This window comes from Staurois parvus, unplaced genomic scaffold (assembly GCF_062004578.1).
Source record: "Staurois parvus isolate SC_StPar_1 unplaced genomic scaffold, SC_StPar_1.0 ptg000747l, whole genome shotgun sequence".
Classification (NCBI taxonomy): Eukaryota; Metazoa; Chordata; class Amphibia; order Anura; family Ranidae; genus Staurois; species Staurois parvus.
The window spans coordinates 2,028,266-2,053,346 of record NW_028318543.1 but is presented as its reverse complement, the minus strand read 5'-3'; the positions used below and the strand labels follow the sequence as shown (position 1 = coordinate 2,053,346).

The following is a 25,081-nucleotide window of genomic DNA, read 5'->3' as shown; positions in this document are numbered from 1 at the left end:
GTGTAGTGGCGGGAAATCTGACGCTATCTGGGAGGGTCGCTAACTGACGCTAACGCCATCTGAAGTCGCCAGTGGCACTAATACAGAGATCAGCACAAATTCTGTACACTGTACTAATGACACCGGTGACAGGGCAGTGAAGGGGTTAACCGGGGTGGGGGGTGAGCAAGAGGTTAAATGTGACCTGAGTGTGTTCTAACTGTGTTCAAGTGTGCGGATTTACTCACTGTGTGTTGTTTCTTCTCTCTCTGGGACGGAATGTGCCCCGAGAGAGAAGATGTCGTAATTTCCTGTACCTGTGTATGTGTAAACACAGGTACAGGAAGAGCCCTGATAGGCCAGGGATCGATCATCCAATTCAGGCCGAACATCACTGGCCTAAATCTAATGCCGGATTCCTTGGGGACTGAATTACGGCACCCGCGTTTCGGCTGGGACATGCGTGCTCTTCCTGGGCCGTGATCACCGCGGGAGCGTGAATCACGTACTGTATGTGTATGTATATATATATATATATCACCTCACCTTTAGGCGCACTATGAACACCCATCTCTTCAGGGAAGCCTACCTCGCCTCAGCTAATTACTGAACTCCTCCACTCTTCCTACCACTCCATCCCCCACAGCTATCTCCTCCTGTACCACTATCCCCTCCCTCCTAGATTGTAAGCTCCAAGGAGCAGGGCCCTCGAACCCCTCGTGTTGAATCGTATTGTTACTGTACTGTCTTGTGTACTGTCTCCCATTATACTGTACAGCGCTGAGCAAACTGTTGGCGCTGTATAAATACTGTATAATAATAATAATTTTGCACACCAGTGCCGCCCTGTAGTAGTATTACTGCTATACGGGGGATGGGAAACAGTTCAGAGAGGGAGATTCCTGCAGTAATTTCATCCTCTGGCCATCTGGGGGAGTTGGCCAGTAGAAGTGCAGCAGAACGTCAACGTACTCAAAGGAAGATGGCAAAACCTGTTACACTTTTGGGTAAGACTGTTAATGGAAAAGTCATGAGAGAGACTGACTGTGATTGCCCAAACTGCTATGGGGGTGACCCCAACTGGGAGACCTACCATCTGTGTGAAAAATGACTTTCCTCAGTGCAGTGCCCTGTGTAGTGGGGAGGAAAGAGTTGAACATGAATCTGTTGATGTGATCCTACTGATGAGTATGATATTGCTGTGTATACACCTTTCAGTTGAACAAAGAGTATATGAGGCTGCAGAGCTGTCCCTAGAAACCTCCAGGGAGCTTTGTGTATTGGATCCCGAGGTTGCCCAGGACAACTATGGTGCTGCTCTGATGGACAAGAGGGTACTTGAATCTAGTGAGGAAAATGTGTTAAATGCTAATGATTACTTCTTCATCTTTTTTTAGCTTTTTCTTTGACATGTCTGACCAGGAGGTCTTAGAGCTTGGAGACATACCATCTTATGGGTCCTACATTAAGCTCCTTGGTTGTTGTGATTCTGATTCTGAGAATAAAACCTCTGATTGATCAATGCACCCCTGGAATCTGTTTTTACTTTAGAAGTTTTCCTATCAGGATCTGGCGAGGTCTGGTGTAGAGTTGTCTCTGCAGCTTTGTATGGGGAAGCCGTATCCTCCCTTGTGGCAGCAGTTTGTAATGTCTACAAGGAGAAAGATTCAGTAGGTCCTATAATGAAAATGTCCTTTAAAATGAAGTAAACCTTTCACTTTAAATGTGAACTTACTGACAACACGCTCTCATCAACTTTAACTATTATTCAAAATTATTTTAAAATAAACCAAGCAAAATGTATTTATTAATATAGACAAATACATCTACATACAATATAATTACAGTGACCCTGACACCAAACAAAACTGCATTACAATTCGCTTATGAAAGAACATGTATAATATTTATCTTTCTGGAAGGTGGTGAGTGAAATCTTCCCTCTCTGGAAGAGTGATGGGTGTCTCTGGTATCTGACAGTTTAGGGTGTTTTGGATACTCTCCCATCTCTGGGCACTGTGGTTCCTCCTCACTAAGTGACTACATTGCTAGTAGTGATGTAATGGTTGGTGGGAGGAACCACTACACCCAGCAGGGACAAGGCTTCTCACAAACCCAAAGTATCTGATACCAAAGGTGTTCAGTGCAAAAATCTCCCTCACTGTCCACCATCTTAATTCGTTCCAGAGAAGTATTAAATGTTTATATATAACAATGTTCATTCTCAATACACTAGCAAAATACTAAAATGAACAATAATAGAGATAATGCCATAACTACAGGTAACCCAGTGTTGCTCCTCACATATCAGCGGATAACTGTCTTTGTATTCAGGTCAGGTCTGAACAGAATTATGCAACATTTTGGGAAAAATATACAGCCAAGAAGTCCAGAACTTGATGCCATTATAGCAAAGACCTCCACAGCCACCATGTATTTCCCTCTGGTGCTCAGATAGGCTGGGATCATGGCAATCCAGACACTGCAGAACACCAGCATGCTGAAGGTGATGTACTTGGCCTCATTAAAACTGTCCGGTAATGTCCTGGCCATAAAAGCTATAATGAAGCTCACAGCTGCCAGAAGCCCCATATATCCCAGGACAGAGTAGAAGCCGATAACTGAACCCTCATTACACTGAATGATGATCTTCCCCTGATAAGAGTGAGTGTCCTGATCCTGGAAGGGGGGAGAAATAGACAACCAAGTGACACAGATTATGACTTGGACCAGTGAGAAGACACAAATGATACAATTGGGCAGTTTGGTTCCCATCCATTTACTCCAGGGACTCCCAGGTTTGGTGGCTTTAAATGCAATACACACCATGATACTTTTGGCAAGTAGAGAAGAGACGGCAACTGAGAAGATGACACCAAAAGAGGTGACACGCAGCATGCAGGTTACATCTACTGGATGGCCGAGGAACAAGAAGACACAGAGGAAGCTCAGCATGATGGAGACCAGGAGAAGATAGCTCAGGTTCCGGTTATTGGCTTTAACAATGGGGGTGTCCTGGTAATATATAAATATCCCCAATATTAAACCAGTCAGAAGGCAACAGAGGATGGAGATGACTGAAAATACTGCAACAATGATGTCACCAGTGTAGGAGAGAAATTCCACCACTCTTGGAACACACCGATCCTTCTTCTCATTTGGCCATTCTTCATCAGGACATTTTATGCAGTCTTCACTGTCTGCAGGAAGAACAACATAAACACAATGAGCATCGGGGGCAGAGCTTAGAAAACAAATTAAAAAGATTAATTTATTTGAGATATAGCGATAGATAGATAATAGATAGATAGATAGATAATAGATAGATAATAGATAGATAGATAGATAGATAGATAGATAGATAGATAGATAGATAGATAGATAGATAGATAATAGATAGATAATAGATAGATAGATAATAGATAGATAATAGATAGATAATAGATAGATAGATAATAGATAGATAGATAGATAGATAGATAGATAGATAGATAGATAGATAGATAGATAATAGATAGATAATAGATAGATAATAGATAGATAGATAATAGATAGATAGATAGATAGATAGATAGATAGATAGATAGATAGATAGATAGATAGATAGATAGATAATAGATAGATAGATAATAGATAGATAGATAGATAGATAGATAGATAGATAGATAGATAGATAGATGATGTGCCTAATGGGAAGTGCTAAAAAAAATGTTGGTTCGATAAGGACACAATAAAGAGTGAAAAGATGAAAAATAGAATGCACAAGAATTGTGTTATAGGCAGAAATGTGATAATTGGGAGTTTCAGTTGAAATTCTCATAAAACCCTGATAATGAACATATTTTCTACCCACGTTGGTCTGTTAAATCCCTGACCCACCACCAAAACATTCATGCTGAACCATGTTACAGGCAGCAGAACGTTCTCCACGGCTTCTCCAGACCCTTTCACATCTATCACATGTGCTCAGGGTGAACCTGCTCTCGTCTGTGAAAAGCACAGGGCGCCAGTGGTGGACCTGCCAATTCTGGGGTTCAATGGCAAATGCCTATTGAGCTCTATGGTGCTGGGGAGTGAGCACAGGGCCCACTAGAGGACGTTGGGAATTCAGACCACCTTCATGAAGTCTGTTTCTGATTGTTTGGTCAGAGACATTCACACCAGTGGCCTGCTGGAGGTCATTTTGTGGGGCTCTGGCAGTGCTCATCCTGTTCCTCCCTGCACAAAGGAGCAGATACCGGTCCTGCTGATGGGTTAAGGACCTTTCTATGGCCCTGTCCAGCTCTCCTAGACTAACTGCCTACCTGCTCCATGCTCTTGAGACTGTGCTGGAAGACACAGCAAACCTTCTGGCAATGGCATGTATTGATGTGCCATCCTGGAGGAGTTGGACTGCCTGTGCAACCTCTGTAGGGTCCAGGTATGACCTCATGCTACCAGTAGTGACACTGACCCTAGCCAAATGCAAAACTAAGGAAAAACCGTCATAAAAGATGAGTAGGCAAAAACATGTCAGTGGCCTCCACCTGTAAAACCATTCCTGTTTTGGGAGTTGTCTCATTGTTGCCCATCTAGTGCACCTGTTACTGTTGTTTGACCAACACCAAAAGGCATGTAGGATATTTGGTGCACTCCGAGATGGGGCAAGGAGGTAGATGCGGCATACAATAATATGTATAAGCATATAATCAATGGTGATGGAATTGGGGAAAATAAATCATGAACAATATACTGTAATAAATATACAAATAAAATTTCCTTAGCTAGAGTCCTATAGGTAATTCTGATGCACCATGGAGTGGAGGCAGCCGGCCAATAACGAGGTACAAAGGCCCTGTGGAAGATCAGGAAGAATGAGGCGGTGCCCTCTAAGTGCAGTATGAAAGCTTTTTAATGGATACAAAGTGTAGTAATACAGACCACACAAAGTGTAAGAAGGTTTGTGCTTGTAAATTAATAGTTATCCACTGTAGTGAAGGCGTGTGAAGTCTCTGGATGGATGGTGGTCACCGGCATCTGGCAATGGTGCTGGTGGCTTCCAGCAGGTCCTCCTAGTTTCGGGCCATGTGGAGGGAGCACGCATGCTCCAAACACACGCCAACCCCCGTCATCATGTGACCGGAAGAGACGTCTCAGCTGAGGGAATCCCAGAACTAGGAGAACATGCTGGAAGCCACCAGCACCACCGCCAGTTGTCGATGACCATTATCCATACAGAGGCTTCACACTCCTTCACTGCAGAGGATGCCTATTCATTTATATCAATATGATTTTAGGACGTAATAAATCTTTTTTTGTATAATAAAGTATATCTAATTTTGAATCAATATATATGTGATGATGTTTTATTAGCTGCATTTAAGTCCCAAGGGGGGTAATTTTTTCCTGTATGTAGTAGTGTTAGTGGTGATAGCAGTATTAGCAGTAGTAGTAACAACAGCAAAATACAACCAGGCAGGGCTGACACCATTTCAATTCACAAACTGCTGTGTGTTGTCAGCCTACAACAGTATTAGGAGCTAACTACATTTCTAGCAGGATCAACAGGTATCTTTCTGTACTTGCAGTGGTTTTAACGATATATAACAGGAGCGAATGTGGCGTAAAACCAAATCTCAGTAAGCTTTCACCCGATATACAGTTGTGTTCAAAATACTAGCAGTCAGACATCACTAACCGGATCAATCACTGTTTTTGGTGGAAATGATATTTCTACATGGCAAATTATTTCCTAGCAGGTGTAGTAGAGTCATAGAAATCCAACAGACCCAACAGTCATGACATGCATGCTGCTGATTCTGTGTCATTGAATCACTCATTGAAAGGGGCGTGTTCAAAATAATAGCAGTGTGGAGTTCTATTAGTGAGGTCATTCATTCTTTGATAAACAGGTGGCAATTATTGCCCTTATTTAAGGAAGGAAGGCAGCAAATGTTGTCCATGCTGGTTACAGTGCATTTCTCTCTGAAATTCTGAGGAAAATGGGTCGTTCCAGACATTGTTCAGAAGAACAGCGTACCTTGATTAAAAAGTTGATTGGAGGGGAAAACATATAAAGAAGTGCAGAAAATGATCGGCTGCTCAGCTAAAATGATCACAAATGCTTTAAAATGGCAATCAAAACCTGAAAGACGTGGAAGAAAGCGAAAAACTACCATTGGAATGGATAGAATAGCCAAAATGGTGCGGACTCAGCCAACAACCAGCTCCAGGAAGATGAAAGAAGGTGTGACGTTCCCTGTGAGGACTGTTACAATTAGAAGACGCCGATGTGAAGCCAAGCTATCTGCAAGAAGTCCCCGCAAAGTCCCACTGTTGGGAAAAAGACGTGCTGAAGAGGTTACAATCTGCCAAAGAGCACATTGACTGGCCTAAAGAGAAATGGTGCAACATTTTGTGGGCTGATGAAAGTAAGATTGTTCTTTTTGGGTCTAGTGGGCGGAGACAGTTTGTCAGACGACCCCCAAACACTGAATTCATCCACAGTACACTGTGCAGACAGTGAAGCATGGTGGTGCAAGCATCATGATATGGGGATGTTTCTCATACTACGGTGTTGGGCCTATTTATCGCATACCAGGGATCATGGATCAGTTTGAATCCATCAGAATACTTGAAGAGGTCATGCTGCCTTATGCTGAAGAGGAAATGCCCTTGAAATGGGTGTTCCGACAAGACAACGACCCCAAACACACCAGTAAACGGGCAACATCTTGGTTCCAGACCAACAAGGTGGACGTTATGGAGTGGCCAGCCCAATCCCCGGATCTTCATCCAATAGAAAACTTGTGGGGTGACATCAAAAATGCCGTTTCTGAGGCAAAACCAAGAAATAGAGAAGAACTGTGGAATGTAGTCCAATCATCCTGGGCTGAGAACAGCAGTTCTCAGAAACAGTGCGACTACAACCAAATATTCATGAAGTCATTCAAAGGAAAGCAAAATCTTCAAACATTTCTCAGTTTATATAGTGAATGTTTGAGATTGTAAAGAAGAATACAAACACTGCCATTTTTTTGAACCGTCTAATATTCACTTTTCTTCCATTTTTTTAGAGCAACAACACAAATTTGATGTATTTTTCTTCATGTTTTGATTTGGAATAGAATGTGTCGTGTTCCCAATGCATTTGTGTGGATGGAAATAAAAGCTATTAGAAGGATTTTCAGCTTTATTCACTTTTTTCAACTCACTGCTATTATTTTGAACACAATTGTAAATCTGCTTTCTTAACATACTATTCCTCCCTCCATGCTGCCAAACAAGCCTACTTTGTCACTCTCATCAATAGCTTGTCATCCAGTCCTCGTCGTCTCTTCTCTACTTTTAACTCTCTACTTTCTCCACCTCCACCCAGCACCTCACTCACTGCTCACGAGATTGCAAAAACAAGATTGACGCAATTCGTAGGTGCATAGCCACTGCACAGACATCCATCCCACTTAGCATTCCTTATACTAAACCTCCCTCAACACTTTCCTCTTCTGACCTCGCTACTACCAAAGAGGTCACTAAGGTTTTCTCGGAAGCTCGTCTCACTACCTGCCCCCTGGATCCTGTCCCCTCACAACTACTACGGTCACCCTCTTCTTCCATCCTATGCTCCCTCACTCACATCTTCAGTCTTTCCCTCTCTACTGGTGCCTTCCCCTCCCCTCTAAAGCATGCGCACATCACTCCCATACTTAAAAAGCCCTCCCTGGACCCCACCAACCTGAACAACTTAAGAGCCATCTCCCTGCTGCCATTTACCTCTAAACTCTTAGAACACTTAGTCTACAATGGCCTGAGCTCCCACCTCACCGACAACAACCTTCTTGACCCTTTACAGTCTGGCTTTTGTTCACTCCACTCCACTGACACCGCCCCACTCAAACTCACTAATGATCTACTAACTGCTAAAACCAATGGCCACTACTCCGTACTCATCCCAACCAATGGCCACTACTCCATACTCATCCCAACCAATGGCCACCACTCCGTACTCATTCCAACCAATGGCCACTACTCCGTACTCATCCCAACCAATGGCCACTATGCCGTACTCATCCCAACCAATGGCCACTACTCCGTGCTCATCCCAACCAATGGCCACTACTCCGTACTCATCCCAACCAATGGCCACTACTCTGTACTCTTACTACTTGACCTCTCTGTGGCTTTTGATACTGTTGACCATCCCCTTCTCCTAAAAAAACCTCCACTCTCTTGGCCTCTGAGACTCTGCTCTCTCCTGATTCTCCTCCTACCTATCACAGTGCGCCTTCAGCGTTACCTATAACGCTGCCTCCTCCTCTTCACTTCCTCTTTCTGTAGGGGTTACTCAAGGTTCTGTCCTTGGACCCCTTCTCTTCTCCATCTACACCTCCTCCTTAGGTCACTTGCTAAACTCCCATGGCTTTAAGTACCATCTCTATGCTGATGACACACAAATCTATCTTTCTACCCCTCACCTCACCCCTTCAGTCTCCTCTTGCATTACTAACCTACTAAGCGACATATCGGCATGGATGTCACTCCACTTCCTCAAACTCAGTCTTTCCAAAACTGAGCTCTTAGTATTCCCCCCAGCCCGTGCCCCCTCCCCTGACTTCTCCATCAAGATCAATAATGCAACCATCCCTCCCCCCATGCCAGGGTACTAGGTGTAATCCTAGACTCCCATCTGTCCTTTCACCCCAAATCCAATCATTGTCCAAATCTGGTAGACTTCACCTCCGCAACATCTCCAACCTCCGCAACACCACCAACCTCTGCAACATCTCCAAGATACACCCTTTCTTAACCTCTAAAACTACTGAGCAACTTATTCATTCCCTTGTTATATCACGCCTTGACTATTGTAACTCCCTCTTCATTGGCCGACCTCATCGCAGACTATCCCCTCTTCAGTCTATCATGAATGCTGCTGCCAGACTCATCCACCTTACTAACCGTTCTATATCTGCCACCCCTCTCTGCCAATCTCTCCACTGGCCTCCACTCAGTGTCCTCCTCCCCTCTTTGCCAATCCCTCCACTGGCCTCCACCCCTCTCTGCCAATCCCTCCACTGGCCTCCACTAAGTGTCCTCCACCTCTCTCTGCCAATCCTTCCACTGGCTTCCACTCAGTGTCCTCCACCCCTCTTTGCCAATATCTCCACTGGCCTCCACTCAGTGTCCTCCACCCCTCTCTGCCAATCCCTCCACTGGCCTCCATTCAGTGTCCTCCACCCCTCTCTACCAATCCCTCCACTGGCCTCCATTCAGTGTCCGCCACCCCTCTCTGTCAATCCCTCCACTGGCCTCCACTCAGTGTCCTCCACCACTCTCTGCCAATCCCTCTACTGGCCTCCATTCAGTGTCCTCCACCCCTCACTGCCAATCCCTCCACTGGCCTCCACTCAGTGTCCTCCAGCCCTCTCTGCCAATCCCTCCACTGGCCTCCATTCAGTGTCCTCCACCCCTCTCTGCCAATCCCTCCACTGGCCTCCATTCAGTGTCCTCCACCCCTCTCTGCCAATCCCTCCACTGGCTTCCCATTGCCCAACGGATAAAATTCCAAACAATAACATATAAAGCCATTTATAACTTTGCCCCCAAATTACATCACCGATCTTGTCTCCAAATATCACCCAAACTATACTCTCCACTCCTCGCATGACCTGCCCTTTAGCTCCCTTATCTCCTCCTCCCATTCTAATCTCCAGGACTTCTCCAGAGCTTCCCCCATCCTCTGTAACTCTCTACCCCAATTTATCAGACTATTGCCTGCTCTGCACACTTTCAGGCGATCACTGAAAACCTCTCATTCAGGGAAGCCTATCCTGCCCTAATCTAATAATGTAATCTTCTATTCCTTCTACCAGTCCATCCCCCACAGTTATTACCTTTTGTACCACTGGCCCCTCCCTCTTAGATTGTAAGCTCCCAGGATCAGGCCCTCCTAACCCTCTTGTATTGAACTGTATTGTTGCTGTACTGTCTCCCTTTATATTGTAAAGCGCTGAATAAATCCTGTATAATAATAATAATAAATGTGCACATTTTGCAGGTACATACTTCATATTTTTCCCTGATTAACACTTTAAGTAGTGAGGTGACTTCTGACCAGGCCAAATATAACTTAGTAACAAGTACAACTCTACCAGAAATGTTGGATATCTCTCCTTCCGGACACAGGACACACTCATAGCAGCATTTGTGAATTGAAGATCCAAACTTTTTTCTGCTGCCGGGCCAACAGGGATCTGAGCATCGAGATACTGGAACCTGAAATCAGATATTATTAATATGATGATGATTATTTTGTGACATTCCATCATATCTCATAAGGATAAACAAACAGGGGCGTATTTGCCACGAGGCAAACTTGGCATTTGCCTAGGTCGGCACTTTTCAGGGGGGCGGCACGGCGGCAGTGCTTCCCCCCCTTTCCCACGGAACAGACACTACCGTGGGAAAGGGACAGAGGCAGAGCCGCCATGGCTGAGGGACTGGCTGTAGAGGAGAGCAGAGTGGTGGGCGGATCCCCGGTGTGCGCTCGGAGCGCTTGAGTGGCGGTGCCCGCTGTCAGTGTGCCAGTGTAGCGGCAAGATGAGTTCCCCCATGAAGATCCGGGATCTGCAGGAAGGCCAGAGGAAGGAGGAAGCAGAAGACAACAAGGTCAGGGGGGCGGAGCTCCTTTGCAGCCGCCGCCGAAGATCGTGGGGGAGAAGGGACACAGGCACCCGTCCTGGAATGATCCTGACAGGAGGAGAGGCTGCTGAACAGGTAAGTGCTGGAGGTCTGGTGCTCCCTCAGTCCTGTGTCACTGTCCCCTGATACACTGCCCCCCACCTGTTCTACTTCCCTCCCTGTCCCATTGCCCCCCATCCATCACATTGCACCCTGCCCCTACATGTCATCCTGCCCCACACCTGTTCCACTTCCCCCTCCTGTCCCCCACATTGTCCCACTACCACCCATCTGTCCCCACTGCCCCCCACCTATCCCTCTGCGCTCCTCCAGTCCATCTGCCCCTCACCTGTCCCTCTGCGCTCCTCTTGTCCATCTGCCCCTCACCTGTCCCTCTGCACTCCTCTTGTCCATCTGCCCCCCACCTGTCCCTCTGCGCTCCTCCTATCCAGTTGGCGCGATCCTGTCCCTCTGCGCTCCTCCTGTCCAGCTGGCGCGAGCCTGTCCCATACCCCTGTCATGCTGCCCCCCACCTATCCCTCTGCGCTCCTCCTGTCACACTGCCTCTCACCTATCCTTCTGCACTCCTCCTGTCCATCTGCCCCTCAACTGTCCCTCTGTGCTCCTCCTGTCCATCGGCCCCTCACATGTCCCTCTGCATTCCTCCTGTCCAGCTGCCGTGATTCTGTCCCATACCCCCTGTCACACTGCCCCCACCTATCCCTCTATGCTCCTCCTGTCCCACTGCCCCTCACCAATCCCTCTGTGCTCCTCCTGTCCCACTGCCCCCCACCTATCCCTCTGCACTCCTCCTGTTCCTCTGTGCTCCTTCTCCTGTTCCACTGCCTCTCACCTGTCCCACTGCACTCCTCCTGTCCCACTGCCCCTCACCTGTCCCACTGTGCTCCTTCTCCTGTCCCTCCGCGCTCCTCCTGTCCAGCTGCCCCAATCCTGTCCCATGCCCCCTGTCCCACTGCCCCTCACCTATCCTTCTGCACTCCTCCTGTCCATCTGCCCCTCACGTGTCCCTCTGCGCTCCTCCTGTCCCACTGCCCCACACCTATCCCTCTGTGCTCCTCCTGTCCCACTACCCCCCCCCTATCCCTCTGCACTCCTCCTGTTCCTCTGTGCTCCTTCTCCAGTCCCACTGCCTCTCACCTGTCCCACTGCGCTCTTCCTGTCCCACTGCCCCTCACCTGTCCCACTGTGCTCCTCCTGTCCCACTGCCCTGATCCTGTCCCATGCCCCCCCGTCACGCTGCCCCTCACATGTCCCTTTGCGCTCCTCCTGTCCCACTGCCCCTCACCTGTCCCACTGCACTCCTCACCTGTCCCACTGCCCCTTACCTATCCTTCTGCGCTTCTCCTGTCCCATGTCCCCTGTCACGCTGCCCCCCACCTATCCTTCTGCACTCCTCCTGTCCATCTGCCCCTCACCTGTCCCTCTGCGCTCCTCCTGTCCCTCTGTGCTCCTTCTCCTGTCCCACTGCCCCTCATCTGTCCCACTGTGCTCCTTCTCCTGTCCCTCTGCGCTCCTCCTGCCCAGCTGCCCCGATCCTGTCCCACGCCCCAGTCACGCTGCCCCTCACCTATCCTTCTGCGCTCCTCCTGTCCATCTGCCCCTCACTTGTCCCTCTGCGCTCCTCCTCTCCCACTGCCCAAAACCTATCCCTCTGCGCTCCTCCTGTCCCACTGCCTCCCACCTATCCCTCTGCACTCCTCCTGTCCCTCTGTGCTCCTTCTCCTGTCCCACTGCCCCTCACCTGTCCCACTGCGCTCCTACTGTCCCACTGCGCTCCTCCTGTCCCACTGCCCCTCACCTGTCCCACTGAGCTGCTCCTGTCCCTCTGTCCTGATCCTGTCCCATGCCCCCCCGTCATGCTGCCCCCCATCTGTCCCTCTGTGCTCCTCCTGTCCCACTACCCCTCACCTGTCCCTTTGTGTTCCTCCTGTCCCACTGCCCCCCACCTGTCCCTCTGAGCTCCTCCTGTCCCACTGCCCCTCACCTATCCTTCTGCGCTTCTCCTGTCCCGCTGCCCTGATCCTGTCCCATGTCCCCTGCAACGCTGCCCCCCACCTATCCTTCTGCACTCCTCATGTCCCTCTGTGCTCCTTCTCCTGTCCCACTGCCCCTCACCTGTCCCACTGCGCTCCTACTGTCCCACTGCGCTCCTCCTGTCCCACTGCGCTCCTCCTGTCCTGCTGCCCCTCACCTGTCCCACTGTGCTGCTCCTGTCCCGCTGTCCTGATCCTGTCTCATGCCCCCTGTCACACTGCCCCCCACCTATCCCTCTGTACTCCTCCTGTTCCACTGCCCCTCACCTGTCCCACTGCGCTCCTCCTGTCCCACTGCCCCTCACCTGTCCCATTGCGCTCCTCACCTGTCCCACTGCCCCTTACCTATCCTTCTGCGCTTCTCCTGTCCTGCTGCCCCGATCCTGTCCCATGTCCCCTGCAACGCTGCCCCCCACCTATCCTTCTGCGCTCCTCCTGTCCATCTGCCCCTCACTTGTCCCTCTGCATTCCTCCTGTCCAGCTCCCGTGATCCTGTCCCATACCCCCTGTCACGCTGCCCCCCACCTATCCCTCTGCGCTCCTCCTGTCCCACTGCCCCTCACCTATCCTTCTGCACTCCTCCTGTCCATCTGCCCCTCACCTGTCCCTCTGCGCTCCTCCTGTCCCACTGCCCCCCACTTATCCCTCTGCGCTCCTCCTGTCCCTCTGTGCTCCTTCTCCTGTCCCACTGCCCCTCACCTGTCCCACTGTGCTCCTTCGCCTGTCCCTCTGCGCTCCTCCTGTCCCAGCTGCCCTGATCCTATCCCATGCCCCCTGTCACACTGCCCCTCACCTATCCTTCTGCGCTCCTCCTGTCCATCTGCCCCTCACTTGTCCCTCTGCGGTCCTCCTGTCCCACTGCCCCTCACCTGTCCCTCTGCGCTCCTCCTGTCCATCTGCCCCTCACTTGTCCCTCTGCGCTCCTCCTGTCCCACTGCCCCTCACTTGTCCCTCTGCGCTCCTCCTGTCCCACTGCCCCTCACCTATCCTTCTGCGCTCCTTCTGTCCATCTGCCCCTCACTTGTCCCTCTGTGCTCCTCCTGTCCCACTGCCCCCCACCTATTCCTCTGCGCTCCTCCTGTCCCTCTGTGCTCCTTCTCCTGTCCCACTGCCTCTCACCTGTCCCACTGCGCTCCTCCTGTCCCACTGCCCCTCACCTGTCCCACTGCCCCTCACCCTTCCCACTGTGCTCCTCCTGCCCCACTGCCCCTCACCTGTCCCACTGCGTTCCTCCTGTCCTACTGCCCCTCACCTGTCCCTCTGCGCTCCTCCTGTCCATCTGCCCCTCACTTGTCCCTCTGCGCTCCTCCTGTCCCACTGCCCCTCACTTGTCCCTCTGCGCTCCTCCTGTCCCACTGCCCCTCACCTATCCTTCTGCACTCCTTCTGTCCATCTGCCCATCACTTGTCCCTCTGTGCTCCTCCTGTCCCACTGCCCCCCACCTATTCCTCTGAGCTCCTCCTGTCCCTCTGTGCTCCTTCTCCTGTCCCACTGCCTCTCACCTGTCCCGCTGCGCTCCTCCTGTCCCACTGCCCCTCACCTGTCCCACTGAGCTCCTCCTGTCCCACTGCCCCTCACCCTTCCCACTGCGCTCCTCCTGCCCCACTGCCCCTCACCTGTCCCACTGCGTTCCTCCTGTCCTACTGCCTCTCCCCTGTCCCACTGCGCTCCTCCTGCCCCACTGCCCCTCACCTGTCCCACTGCGTTCCTCCTGTCCTACTGCCCCTCACCTGTCCAACTGCGCTCCTCCTGTCCTGCTGCCCCTCACCTGTCCCACTGCCCTGATCCTGTACCACTGCTCCTCACCTGTCCCACTGCCCCTTACCTATCCTTCTGCACTTCTCCTGTCCCACTGCCCCGATCCTGTCCCATGCCCCCTGTCACGCTGCCCCCTACCTGTCCCTCTGCACTCATCCTGTCCCACTGCCCCTCACCTATACTTCTGCGCTTCTCCTGTCCCACTTGCTTCTCCTGTCTCGCTGCTCCGATCCTGTCCTATGCCCCCCGTCACGCTGCCTCCTACCTTTCCCTCTGCGCTCCTCCTGTCCCACTGCCCCTCACCTGTCCCTCTGCGCTCCTCCTGTCCCACTGCCCCCCACCTATTCCTCTGCGCTCCTCCTGTCCCTCTGCGCTCCTTCTCCTGTCCCACTGCCCCTCACCTGTCCCACTGCGCTCCTCCTGTCCTACTGCCCCTCACCTGTCCCACTGCACTCCTCCTGTCCCACTGCGCTCCTCCTGTCCTGCTGCCCCCCACCTATCCCTCTGTGCTCCTCCTGTCCCTCTGTGCTCCTTCTCCTGTCCCACTGCCCCTCACCTGTCCCACTGCACTCCTCCTGTCTCACTGACCCTCACCTGTCCCACTGCATTCCTCCTGTCCCACTGCATTCCTCCTGTCCCACTGCACTCCTCCTGTCTCACTGACCCTCACCTGTTCCACTGCATTCCTCCTGTCCCACTGCCTCTCACCTGTCCCTCTGCCCCTCACCTGTCTCACTGCGCTCCACCTGTCCCTCTACCCCTCACCTGTCCCACTGCGCTCCTCCTTTCCCACTACCCCTCACCTGTCCCTTTGCGCTCCTCCTGTCCTGCTGCCCCGATCCTGTCCCATAATCCGTCACACTGCCCCCCACCTGTCCCACTGCGCTCTTCCTTTCCCACTGCCCCTCACCTGTCCCACTGCGCTCCTCCTGTCCCACTGCCCCGATCCTGTCCAATGCTCCCTGTCACGCTGCCCTCCACCTGTCCCTCTGGCATTATATACACTTAGTGCTGGAGGTGCTGAAAATGCGCTCCCCATGCTCCCAATGAAAAATACCCTGGTTCTTTTGCTGGCTCTGGGGCATGAAACAGCATTGTAACACAGCTTTTCTGGGCACAAGATGGCATGGGAGTAACCACCCTTGGGTCTGCCCCTGCAGAGCTGACAAAAGCTCTTCCCCAGTGTGGCTCCTATCTCCTGGGAACAAGCTGCAATGCTGCATGGTATTGGTTTGCCTAACCTTTGTTTAGCCTATTAAATGCCTGAAGAGGACCAGTTCACAGAACAACTCATCCAAAGAGGGCATTGAGGGGAGCAGGATATGGAGGTGACTGTGCTGTCACCATCACCAGCCATCCAAATGGAGGGCAGTACAATCAGCTCCAACAGTTGCCCTGTCCTGCATCTGTCCCAGTTGATAGTTACTCATTTGGCCATGAACTATATATATATAACATCCCTGTCTATACTTGCTGGATCATGTTCCTGTAGTCAGGTAGACTCTTCAGATGATCCCATGGTCCAGTGATGTAGAAACATTGCCTTCCTCATGATGGTGGTTGTTAGGGATGGTCTTACACAAAGAAATGGTGACCGGGAACCTGCTACTGAAAAGTCATAAAGGGGTCTGAACAGGGGCGGACTGACAACTCATGGGGCCCCCAGGCAATAAGGGATCATGGGGCCCCTGTGTCCTCGCCCGAACTCAAAAAAGCCTATGAAAAAAGGTACCAGGGGCATCTCATGGGGCCCCCTACTGACCCCGGGCCCTCTGTCAGTGCCCAAGTTTCCAAATGGTCAGTCCACCCCTGGATACGGAGCATTCTCTTGATCTCTCTACAGAGGATTGGCAGAATGTTTGTCTATCGGTCTACAAGGGTTCTCAGAATGTTTCAATTCAAGAACACAACTACAAAGTCCTTACACAGTGGTATAGAACACCCAACGTTCTTCATAACATCTTACCTCACGTCCCATATACTTGCTGGCGCTGTTGTCCTATGACAGGTACAATGACCCACATCTGGTGGGATTGCCCCAAGATCAGTCCACCCCTGGGTTTGAATCCACCAGCTAGAAAGGCGCAATCTGTAAAACCACCAATATTCCAAAGGTGGCTAGGAGTAAACACAAAAACTTGCCTGCCCAATGTTCTAGCTGAAGATAACCGGATGGGGTTGGGGGAATCTGAGCAAGGTCATACCCTAATCTCTCCGTATGTTAACTCATTTCTCACTTCAACCTGAAATTGCTCAATATATTCCTGATTTTTTTTTGGGGGGGGCAGGAGAAAACTGGGTTTATTTGGTAAGATCAAGGTGGTACCTCCAACCTTCTATACACCAGTGGAACTGTTCCTGGAGAAAGGATCCCAGGATCTGAAAGTGTTAATAGCTTCTGCTGAGTTGAGGGATCACTTACTGAGAGGAAACCTCTAGGAACCGAGAGGAAAATGCATATTTGTGGGACTTTAAAGTTGCCAGAAATAAGACAAAAATAACAAAATCTTTTTTATCTTAAAAATGATCCTAATAAAATTGACTTAAACTGGAATATATATGGTTGACCATTACAGAATGTAATAATGATTTCATTTACTCTGACTGCCACTTTAAATTCCCTTTCACCATTACACAGCTCAGTCCTAATAGATCTCCACAGGAATGCAATCCCTTCAGACGGGGATGTAAAGGTGGCTTTCTATTCTTCAATGCATTTCTCATTCACTTCACCAGAGAGATGAGTAGGGAACGTCTTCGGTGTTATCTACGTTATCGGTAAGTACACAGCAATTCACTACAAGTCATCAGTTAACCCCTCCCCCTCCTGAGGATTTACCCCCCTTCCTGACCACGCCTCTTTTTTGCTATTCGGCACTGCACTTTTCAGGGTGGATTTGATGTAAATCACTAGTCAGTAAGGATTGATGTAAATCACTAGTCAGTAAGGCTGGATGTAAATCACTAGTCAGTAAGGATTGATGTAAATCACTAGTCAGTAAGGCTTGATGTAAATCACTAGTCAGTAAGGATTGATGTAAATCACTAGTCAGTAAAGCTGGATGTAAATCACTAGTCAGTAAGGCTGGATGTAAATCACTAGTCAGTAAGGCTGGATGTAAATCACTAGTCAGTAAGGCTGGATGTAAATCACTAGTCAGTAAGGCTTTATGTAAATCACTAGTCAGTAAGGCTTGATGTAAATCACAAGTCAGTAAGGCTGGATGTAAATCACTAGTCAGTAAGGCGTGATGTAAATCACTAGTCAGTAAGGCTGGATGTAAATCACTAGTCAGTAAGGCTGGATGTAAATCACTAGTCAGTAAGGCGTGATGTAAATCACTAGTCAGTAAGGCTGGATGTAAATCACTAGTCAGTAAGGCTGGATGTAAATCACTAGTCAGGAAGGCTTGATGTAAATCACTAGTCAGTGAGGCTGGATGTAAATCACTAGTCAGTCAGGATTGATGTAAATCACTAGTCACTAAGGCTGGATGTAAATCACTAGTCAGTAAGGCTTGATGTAAATCACTAGTCAGTAAGGCTGGATGTAAATCACTAGTCAGTAAGGCTGGATGTAAATCACTAGTCAGTAAGGCTGGATGTAAATCACTAGTCAGTAATGCTGGATGTAAATCACTAGTCAGTAAGGCTTGATGTAAATCACTAGTCAGTAAGGCTTGATGTAAATCACTAGTCAGTCAGGATTGATGTAAATCACTAGTCAGTCAGGATTGATGTAAATCACTAGTCAGTAAGGCTTGATGTAAATCACTAGTCAGTAAGGCTGGATGTAAATCACTAGTCAGTAAGGCTGGATGTAAATCACTAGTCAGTGAGGCTGGATGTAAATCACTAGTCAGTAAGGCTGGATGTAAATCACTAGTCAGTGAGGCTGGATGTAAATCACTATTCAGTAAATCTGGATGTAAATCACTAGTCAGTAAGGCTGGATGTAAATCACTAGTCAGTAAGGCTGGATGTAAATCACTAGTCAGTAAGGCTTGATGTAAATCACTAGTCAGTGAGGCTGGATGTAAATCACTAGTCAGTAAGGCTGGATGTAAATCACTAGTCAGTAAGGCTGGATGTAAATCACTAGTCAGTAAGGTGTGATGTAAATCACTAGTCAGTAAGGTTTGATGTAAATCACTAGTCAGTAAGGCTGGATGTAAATCACTAGTCAGTCAAGATTGATGTAAATCACTAGTCAGGAAGGCTGGATGTAAATCACTAGTCAGGAAGACTTGATGTAAATCACTAGTCAGTAAGACTGGATGTAAATCACTAGTCAGTCAGGATTGATGTAAATCACTAGTCAGTAAGGCTGGATGTAAATCACTAGTCAGTAAGGCTGGATGTAAATCACTAGTCAGTAAGGCTGGATGTAAATCACTAGTCAGTAAGGCTGGATGTAAATCACTAGTCAGTAAGGCTGGATGTAAATCACTAGTCAGTAAGGCTGGATGTAAATCACTAGTCAGTAAGGCTGGATGTAAATCACTAGTCAGTAAGGCTGGATGTAAATCACTAGTCAGTGAGGCTGGATGTAAATCACTAGTCAGTGAGGCTGGATGTAAATCACTAGTCAGTGAGGCTGGATGTAAATCACTAGTCAGTAAGGCTGGATGTAAATCACTAGTCAGTAAGGCTGGATGTAAATCACTAGTCAGTGAGGCTGGATGTAAATCACTAGTCAGTGAGGCTGGATGTAAATCCTCGTTTTCTACATAAACACTCATTCTTCTGGTATAACTTTAATATACAAGTAGATGAAGATTTTTAGAATAACTTTCCATATTAGTTTTTTTCTCCCCAGTTTAATAGGTTAATCATTCATATTTGGACTTTTCTGCTGTACTTAGTAAGGAGAAAAATAATCATTACCTTAATAATAACAATGTAAATAGATTTATTCATCTGAAACAACAACATTCCAGCATCTGTTATTCGCTTAAACATCCATGTTTGTTATCTAATTTGGCTAGCGGCGGCGGCGCGCTGTCTTCCCGGCTTCTGTAGTGCGGGCGCTCGGCTTGACAGCTGGGTGCCAAGTGCGCATGCGCAAGAAGCGGTGCTCTTTGTGAATGGACATGACAGGTCCCAGAAGCCGCTGGACCAATCACAAAGCGCAGCACTTCTCGCACATGTGCACTGGGCACCCGGCTGTCAAGCTGAGCGTCCACACTACAGAAGCCGGGAAGACAGCGTGCGGATGGATAGAGGAACAGGTAAGGTCCCGCTGCAGATCAGACACTTAATTAAAGAACAACTCCGCGGAAGTAAAAGCAGGTACCTGTCAAATTCAGGTACCTGCCCCCCCTCCCCCCAAAGGTCAGCAGTCATCCCCTGTACTGTCTCTGCTCATCCCCTGTAGTGTGTCTGCAGTCTCTGGTCATCTCCTGTACTGTGTCCGCAGTCTCTGGTCATCTCCTGTACCGTGTCCGCAGTCTCTGGTCATCTCCTGTACTGTGTCCGCAGTCTCTGCTCATCCCCTGTAGTGTGTCTGCAGTCTCTGGTCATCTCCTGTACCGTGTCCGCAGTCTCTGGTCATCTCCTGTACCGTGTCCGCAGTCTCTGGTCATCTCCTGTACCGTGTCCGCAGTCTCTGGTCATCTCCTGTACCGTGTCCGCAGTCTCTGGTCATCTCCTGTACCGTGTCCGCAGTCTCTGGTCATCTCCTGTACCGTGTCCGCAGTCTCTGGTCATCCCCTGTACCGTGTCCGCAGTCTCTGGTCATCTCCTGTACCGTGTCCGCAGTCTCTGGTCATCCCCTGTACCGTGTCCGCAGTCTCTGGTCATCCCCTGTACCGTGTCCGCAGTCTCTGGTCATCCCTGTATCGTGTCCGCAGTCTCTGGTCATCTCCTGTACCGTGTCCGCAGTCTCTGGTCATCCCCTGTACCGTGTCCGCAATCTCTGGTCATCTCCTGTACCGTGTCTGCAGTCTCTGGTCATCTCCTGTACCATGTCCGCAGTCTCTGGTCATCTCCTGTACTGTCCGCAGTCTCTGGTCATCTCCTGTACCGTGTCTGCAGTCTCTGGTCATCTCCTGTACCATGTCTGCAGTCTCTGGTCATCTCCTGTACTGTCCGCAGTCTCTGGTCATCTCCTGTACCGTGTCCGCAGTCTCTGGTCATCTCCTGTACTGTGTCTGCAGTCTCTGGTCATCTCCTGTACTGTGTCCGCAGTCTCTGGTCATCTCCTGTACTATGTCCGCAGTCTCTGGTCATCTCCTGTACTGTCCGCAGTCTCTGGTCATCCCTGTACTGTGTCCGCAGTCTCTGGTCATCTCCTGTACTGTCCGCAGTCTCCGGTCATCCCTGTACTGTCCGCAGTCTCTGGTCATCTCCTGTACTATGTCTGCAGTCCATTGGTTCCGAATATTTATTTTCCTGTTTTCTGCCTCTAAAACCTAGGTGCGTCTTATAGTCAGGTGCGTCTTATGGAGTGAAAAATATATACTTTAAGAGACTTAGACTGTCGGCCCCTCCCTCCTCGCACTGTCGGCCCCTCCCTCCTCGCACTGTCGGCCCCTCCCTCCTCGCACTGTCGGCCCCGTCCTCCTCACACTTGGTTTCACTTTCTTCTTGTGCAGATCTATTCCACTCCAAACAATCAGAAAAATATTGTTTCTATTCTATTCACTGAACTTCTTGCACCTTGGCACTGAAGGGGTTGATTCTGTATTCATAGGTTTGTAGAAGTTAGGATGAAGGTCTTTTTCTTAACTCTGTTCATGTTATAACATTTTTGCTGTGAAGAAGAGTCATGTTCATGTGATCTCCGCTGAGTCACAGTCAGTTTTATAACTGCAAAGTAAACCAATCATCTGTGATAATATCTTGTAGGCAGAGAAACTGCCCAATAATCCTACAGAAACCTCTGGAGAGCGTGACATTGTGAATGGATTCATGGAATTTATTTACCAAAACAATGAAATGTATACAGCCTTATTCTACATAATTAAAAAACTAATCTTTATTTCATGATGGAATAACCTTTGGATGGTAATATATTTTCCTCAAAAAGCATTTTATTTCAAAAAAATCTGATTTAAATTAAAAAAATCTGATTTTTTTTTTTAAATCATTGATTTTTATCCACCCTGGCACTTTTTCAACTGGTAATTGCGCGGTCATGCAATGCTGTACCCAAATGAAATGTACGTCCTTTTTTTCACACAAATAGAACTTTCTTTTGGTGGTATTTGATCACCTGTGCACTTTTTATTTTTTGCACTATAAACAAAAAAAAAGAAAAAAATATTTTTTTACATTTGGCTATATAAAATGTATAATAAACTCAAAGTTCGTTATAAATTTAGGCCAAAATATATTCTGCTCCATGTTTTTGGTAAAAAAAATCCCAATAAGTGTATATTGATTGCTTTGTGTGAAAGTTATAGCATCTACAAACTATGGGATAGTGCAATTTAAGACATTTTTTGTTATACAGCGCTGCACTAGTTTAACTGACAATTGCGCGGTCATGCAATACTGTACATAAATACATAATAGAACTTTCTTTTGGTGGTATTTGACCACCTGTGTGCTTTTTATTTTTCGCGCTATAAACAAAAAAAGATGGAAAATTTTGAAAAATAATGATATTTTCTCATTTGTCATAAAAAATATCCAAAATACTCAAAATTTCATCATAAAATTTAGGTCAAAATGTATTCTGCTCCATGTTTTTGGTAAAAAATCCCAATAAGTGTATATTGATTGCTTTGTGTGCAAGTTATAGCGTCTACAAACTATGGGATAGATACACAGCTTTTACTACTCATCACATTTGTTGAGGTGCTAAAGTACCGGGATAGTACAAACACCCCCAAATACCAGGACAGTACAAACACCCCCAAATACCAGGACAGTAAAAACACTCCCAAATGACCCCTTTTCAGAAAGCAGACACCCTAAGCTATCTGTTGAGAAGCATATTGAGTCCATGGAAGATTTATTTTTTTTCCACAAGTTTTTGGAAAATGACAAAAACATTTTTTTTTACATAAATATGTCACTTAAATGATTGCTCACACATGCCATGGGTATATGTGGAATTACTCCCCAAAATACATTCTGCTACTTCTACCGAGTATAGGGATGCCACATGTGAGAGAATTTTTGGGAGCCTAGCCACATACAGGGGCCTGAAATCCAATGACCACTTTGAAAGCCTGAAGGTGCGTAACTTCCTCATTACACTTCCTCACTACCCATCACAGTTTCGGAGGTCCTGAAATGCCAGGATAGCACCAACCCCCCCAAATGACCCCTTTTTGGAAAGTAGACACGCCAAGGAATTTAAAAAGAGGCATGGTGAGTATTTTGCAGATCTCATTTGTTCTCACAAGGTTTTGAAATATAAAAAAAAAACAAATTATTTGTTTTTGTTTTCTTTCTTCATTTTCTAAAAACTTGTGTTAACAAACGAGAAATACTCACCATGCTTCTTATCAAATTCCATGGGTTGTCTAATTTCCAAAAAGTGGTCATTTGGGGGGGGGGGGGGGGGGTTGGTGCTACCCTGGCATTTCAGGACCTCTGAAACTGTGATAGTCAGGAAGTGTAATGAGGAAATAAAGCCCTTGAAAAGCCTGAAGGTTCTTATTGGATTTTGGGGTCCTGTACTTGGCTAGACTGCCAAAATGCCTCTCACATGTGGTACCCCCCTACTCGGGTGAAGTAGCAGAATGTATTTTGGGGAGTAATTCCACATATACCCGTGGCATGTGTGAGCAATAAATCATTTAAGTGACAATTTTGTATAAAAAAATGAATTCTTCAATTGACTCAACATGCCTCTCAGCAAATAGCTTGGTATTTCTACTTTCCAAAAAAGGGACATTTTGGGGGGGTGGGGGCATTTGAAGCAGTGGCGTCCCTATGCAGGTGTTGGGGGGTGCGCGTCGCACAGGGTGACACCTATCGCACGGGGTGACACCAGACCCTCTCCACGAGCTCCATGAAGTTTTAAAGCAAGCCAACAATCCCCGCAAGATGGACCGGATCTGCAGATTGAGCATTACGGATCGGAATCCGATCCATTATGCTCCCCAAGCCACAGATCCGACCCATCTTGCGGGGATCATCGGCTTGCAACCTATATGGGGTTCACTGATCTAGGTAAGGCTGTGAAAGATCCGGGACTTGTCTGTAACCAGGAAATATGGCCACGATAGCAGGAACCTCCTCCATCTGACATCACTTCTCGAGCATGTGCAGGCCAGACCTGTGTTGAAGATCATTTAACCCCGTAAAGGTTGCAAGCTGACGATCCCCGCAGTATGGATGGGATCTGGGGATTGGGGAGCATAATGGATTGGACTCCGATCCATTGTGCTCAATCCACAGATCTGATCCATCCTGCAAGGTTCGTCGGAGGGGCAACCCCAAGTGTTACCGCACCGGGTGACACCAACCCTCAGGATGCCCCTGATTATGCCACACATCACTCACTCTTCTAACCACCTGAAGACCAAGCCTTTTCTGACACTTTTCACATGAAAAAAATCAGTGTTTTTTACTAGGAAATTACTTTGAACCCCCAAACATTATATATTTTTTTAAAGCAGACACCCTAGTGAATAAAATGGTGGGTTCTGCAATGTTTTATGTCACATAGTACTCGCGCAGTGATTTTTCAAACGCAAATTTTTTGAAACAAAATATTTTTTTTCACTTCTAATGCACACAATATATTGGCCAATTATTTGCTAAAGTATAAAAGACGATAGTATGCCGAGTAAATAGATACCAAACATGACATGCTTTAAAACTGCGCATGCTCGTGCAATGGCGACAAACTGCATACATTTTTCATATCCATAGGAAACACTTTAAAAGTCTTTACAAGCCACCATTTTAGATTTACAGAGGAGGTCTAGTGTTAGAATTACTGCCCTTAATCTGACGTTCATGGCGATACCTCACATACATGATACAGAAAGGTGCAAGGGTGCTTTTTTTTTTTAAGTTATTTTGATTTTTTAAATTATTTTTACACTGTCGCTTTTATATTTTTTCAAATCACTTTTAATGCTATCAGAGGGAATGCAAATATCCCCTATAACTTCAATGGGCATTGTCATATATTCTTTGTTGAGAAATCTGGGGTCTATCAGACTCTGGATATCTCCTCTGCCCTTACTTTATCTAATCAAACCAAGATCGGTGATCAGATGCTTTCCCAATTTACAAATGGCGCTGTTTATATCCTGCAAAACTGAAGTGATGAAATGCTTGTAGCTTCCGATTTCATAGTCTATAGAGATGATTGGTGCCATTCTGGTCTCCAATCAGCTCTATGGTCAGCTGCCAGAAACCCTGGCTGCATTCTCAGGTTCCCCCAATGGTACGGGACTGCCCGAGAAAGCCATGAAAGGCAGCGGGGGAGGGTGGCATTGTCTCCCTCTGCTTGTAAAAGAAATCCTGCAGCTAATTAGACACTATGATTGCTTTTACATGAAAGCCGATCGCTGGCTGAAAAAAAACAATACCAGGATGATGCCTGCAGCTATATCTGTCAGGAATGCGGGTGTGACCAGAAGTGTGTGGACTGACACAGGGAAACGCAGGCTTCAGATATGGTATAAATAAGACAATTTATTAAGACTAACAATACAAATATA

At 47.7% G+C, this 25,081-nt stretch overlaps 1 protein-coding gene across 1 annotated transcript in view; it reads right to left on the bottom strand.

Moving 5' to 3' along the window:
- Positions 1–2,286: 2,286 nt before the first annotated feature.
- The window catches only part of LOC149445078 (vomeronasal type-2 receptor 26-like), a 38,818-nt gene continuing 16,023 nt past the window's right edge, over positions 2,287–25,081 (bottom strand). The window contains exons 3-4 of the mRNA XM_089654247.1: positions 10,107–10,230; positions 2,287–3,179 (exon numbers count right to left, since the gene is read on the bottom strand). Coding sequence (XP_089510373.1) covers positions 2,287–3,179; positions 10,107–10,230 — 1,017 coding nt within the window. The remainder of the gene's footprint in view (positions 3,180–10,106; positions 10,231–25,081) is intronic.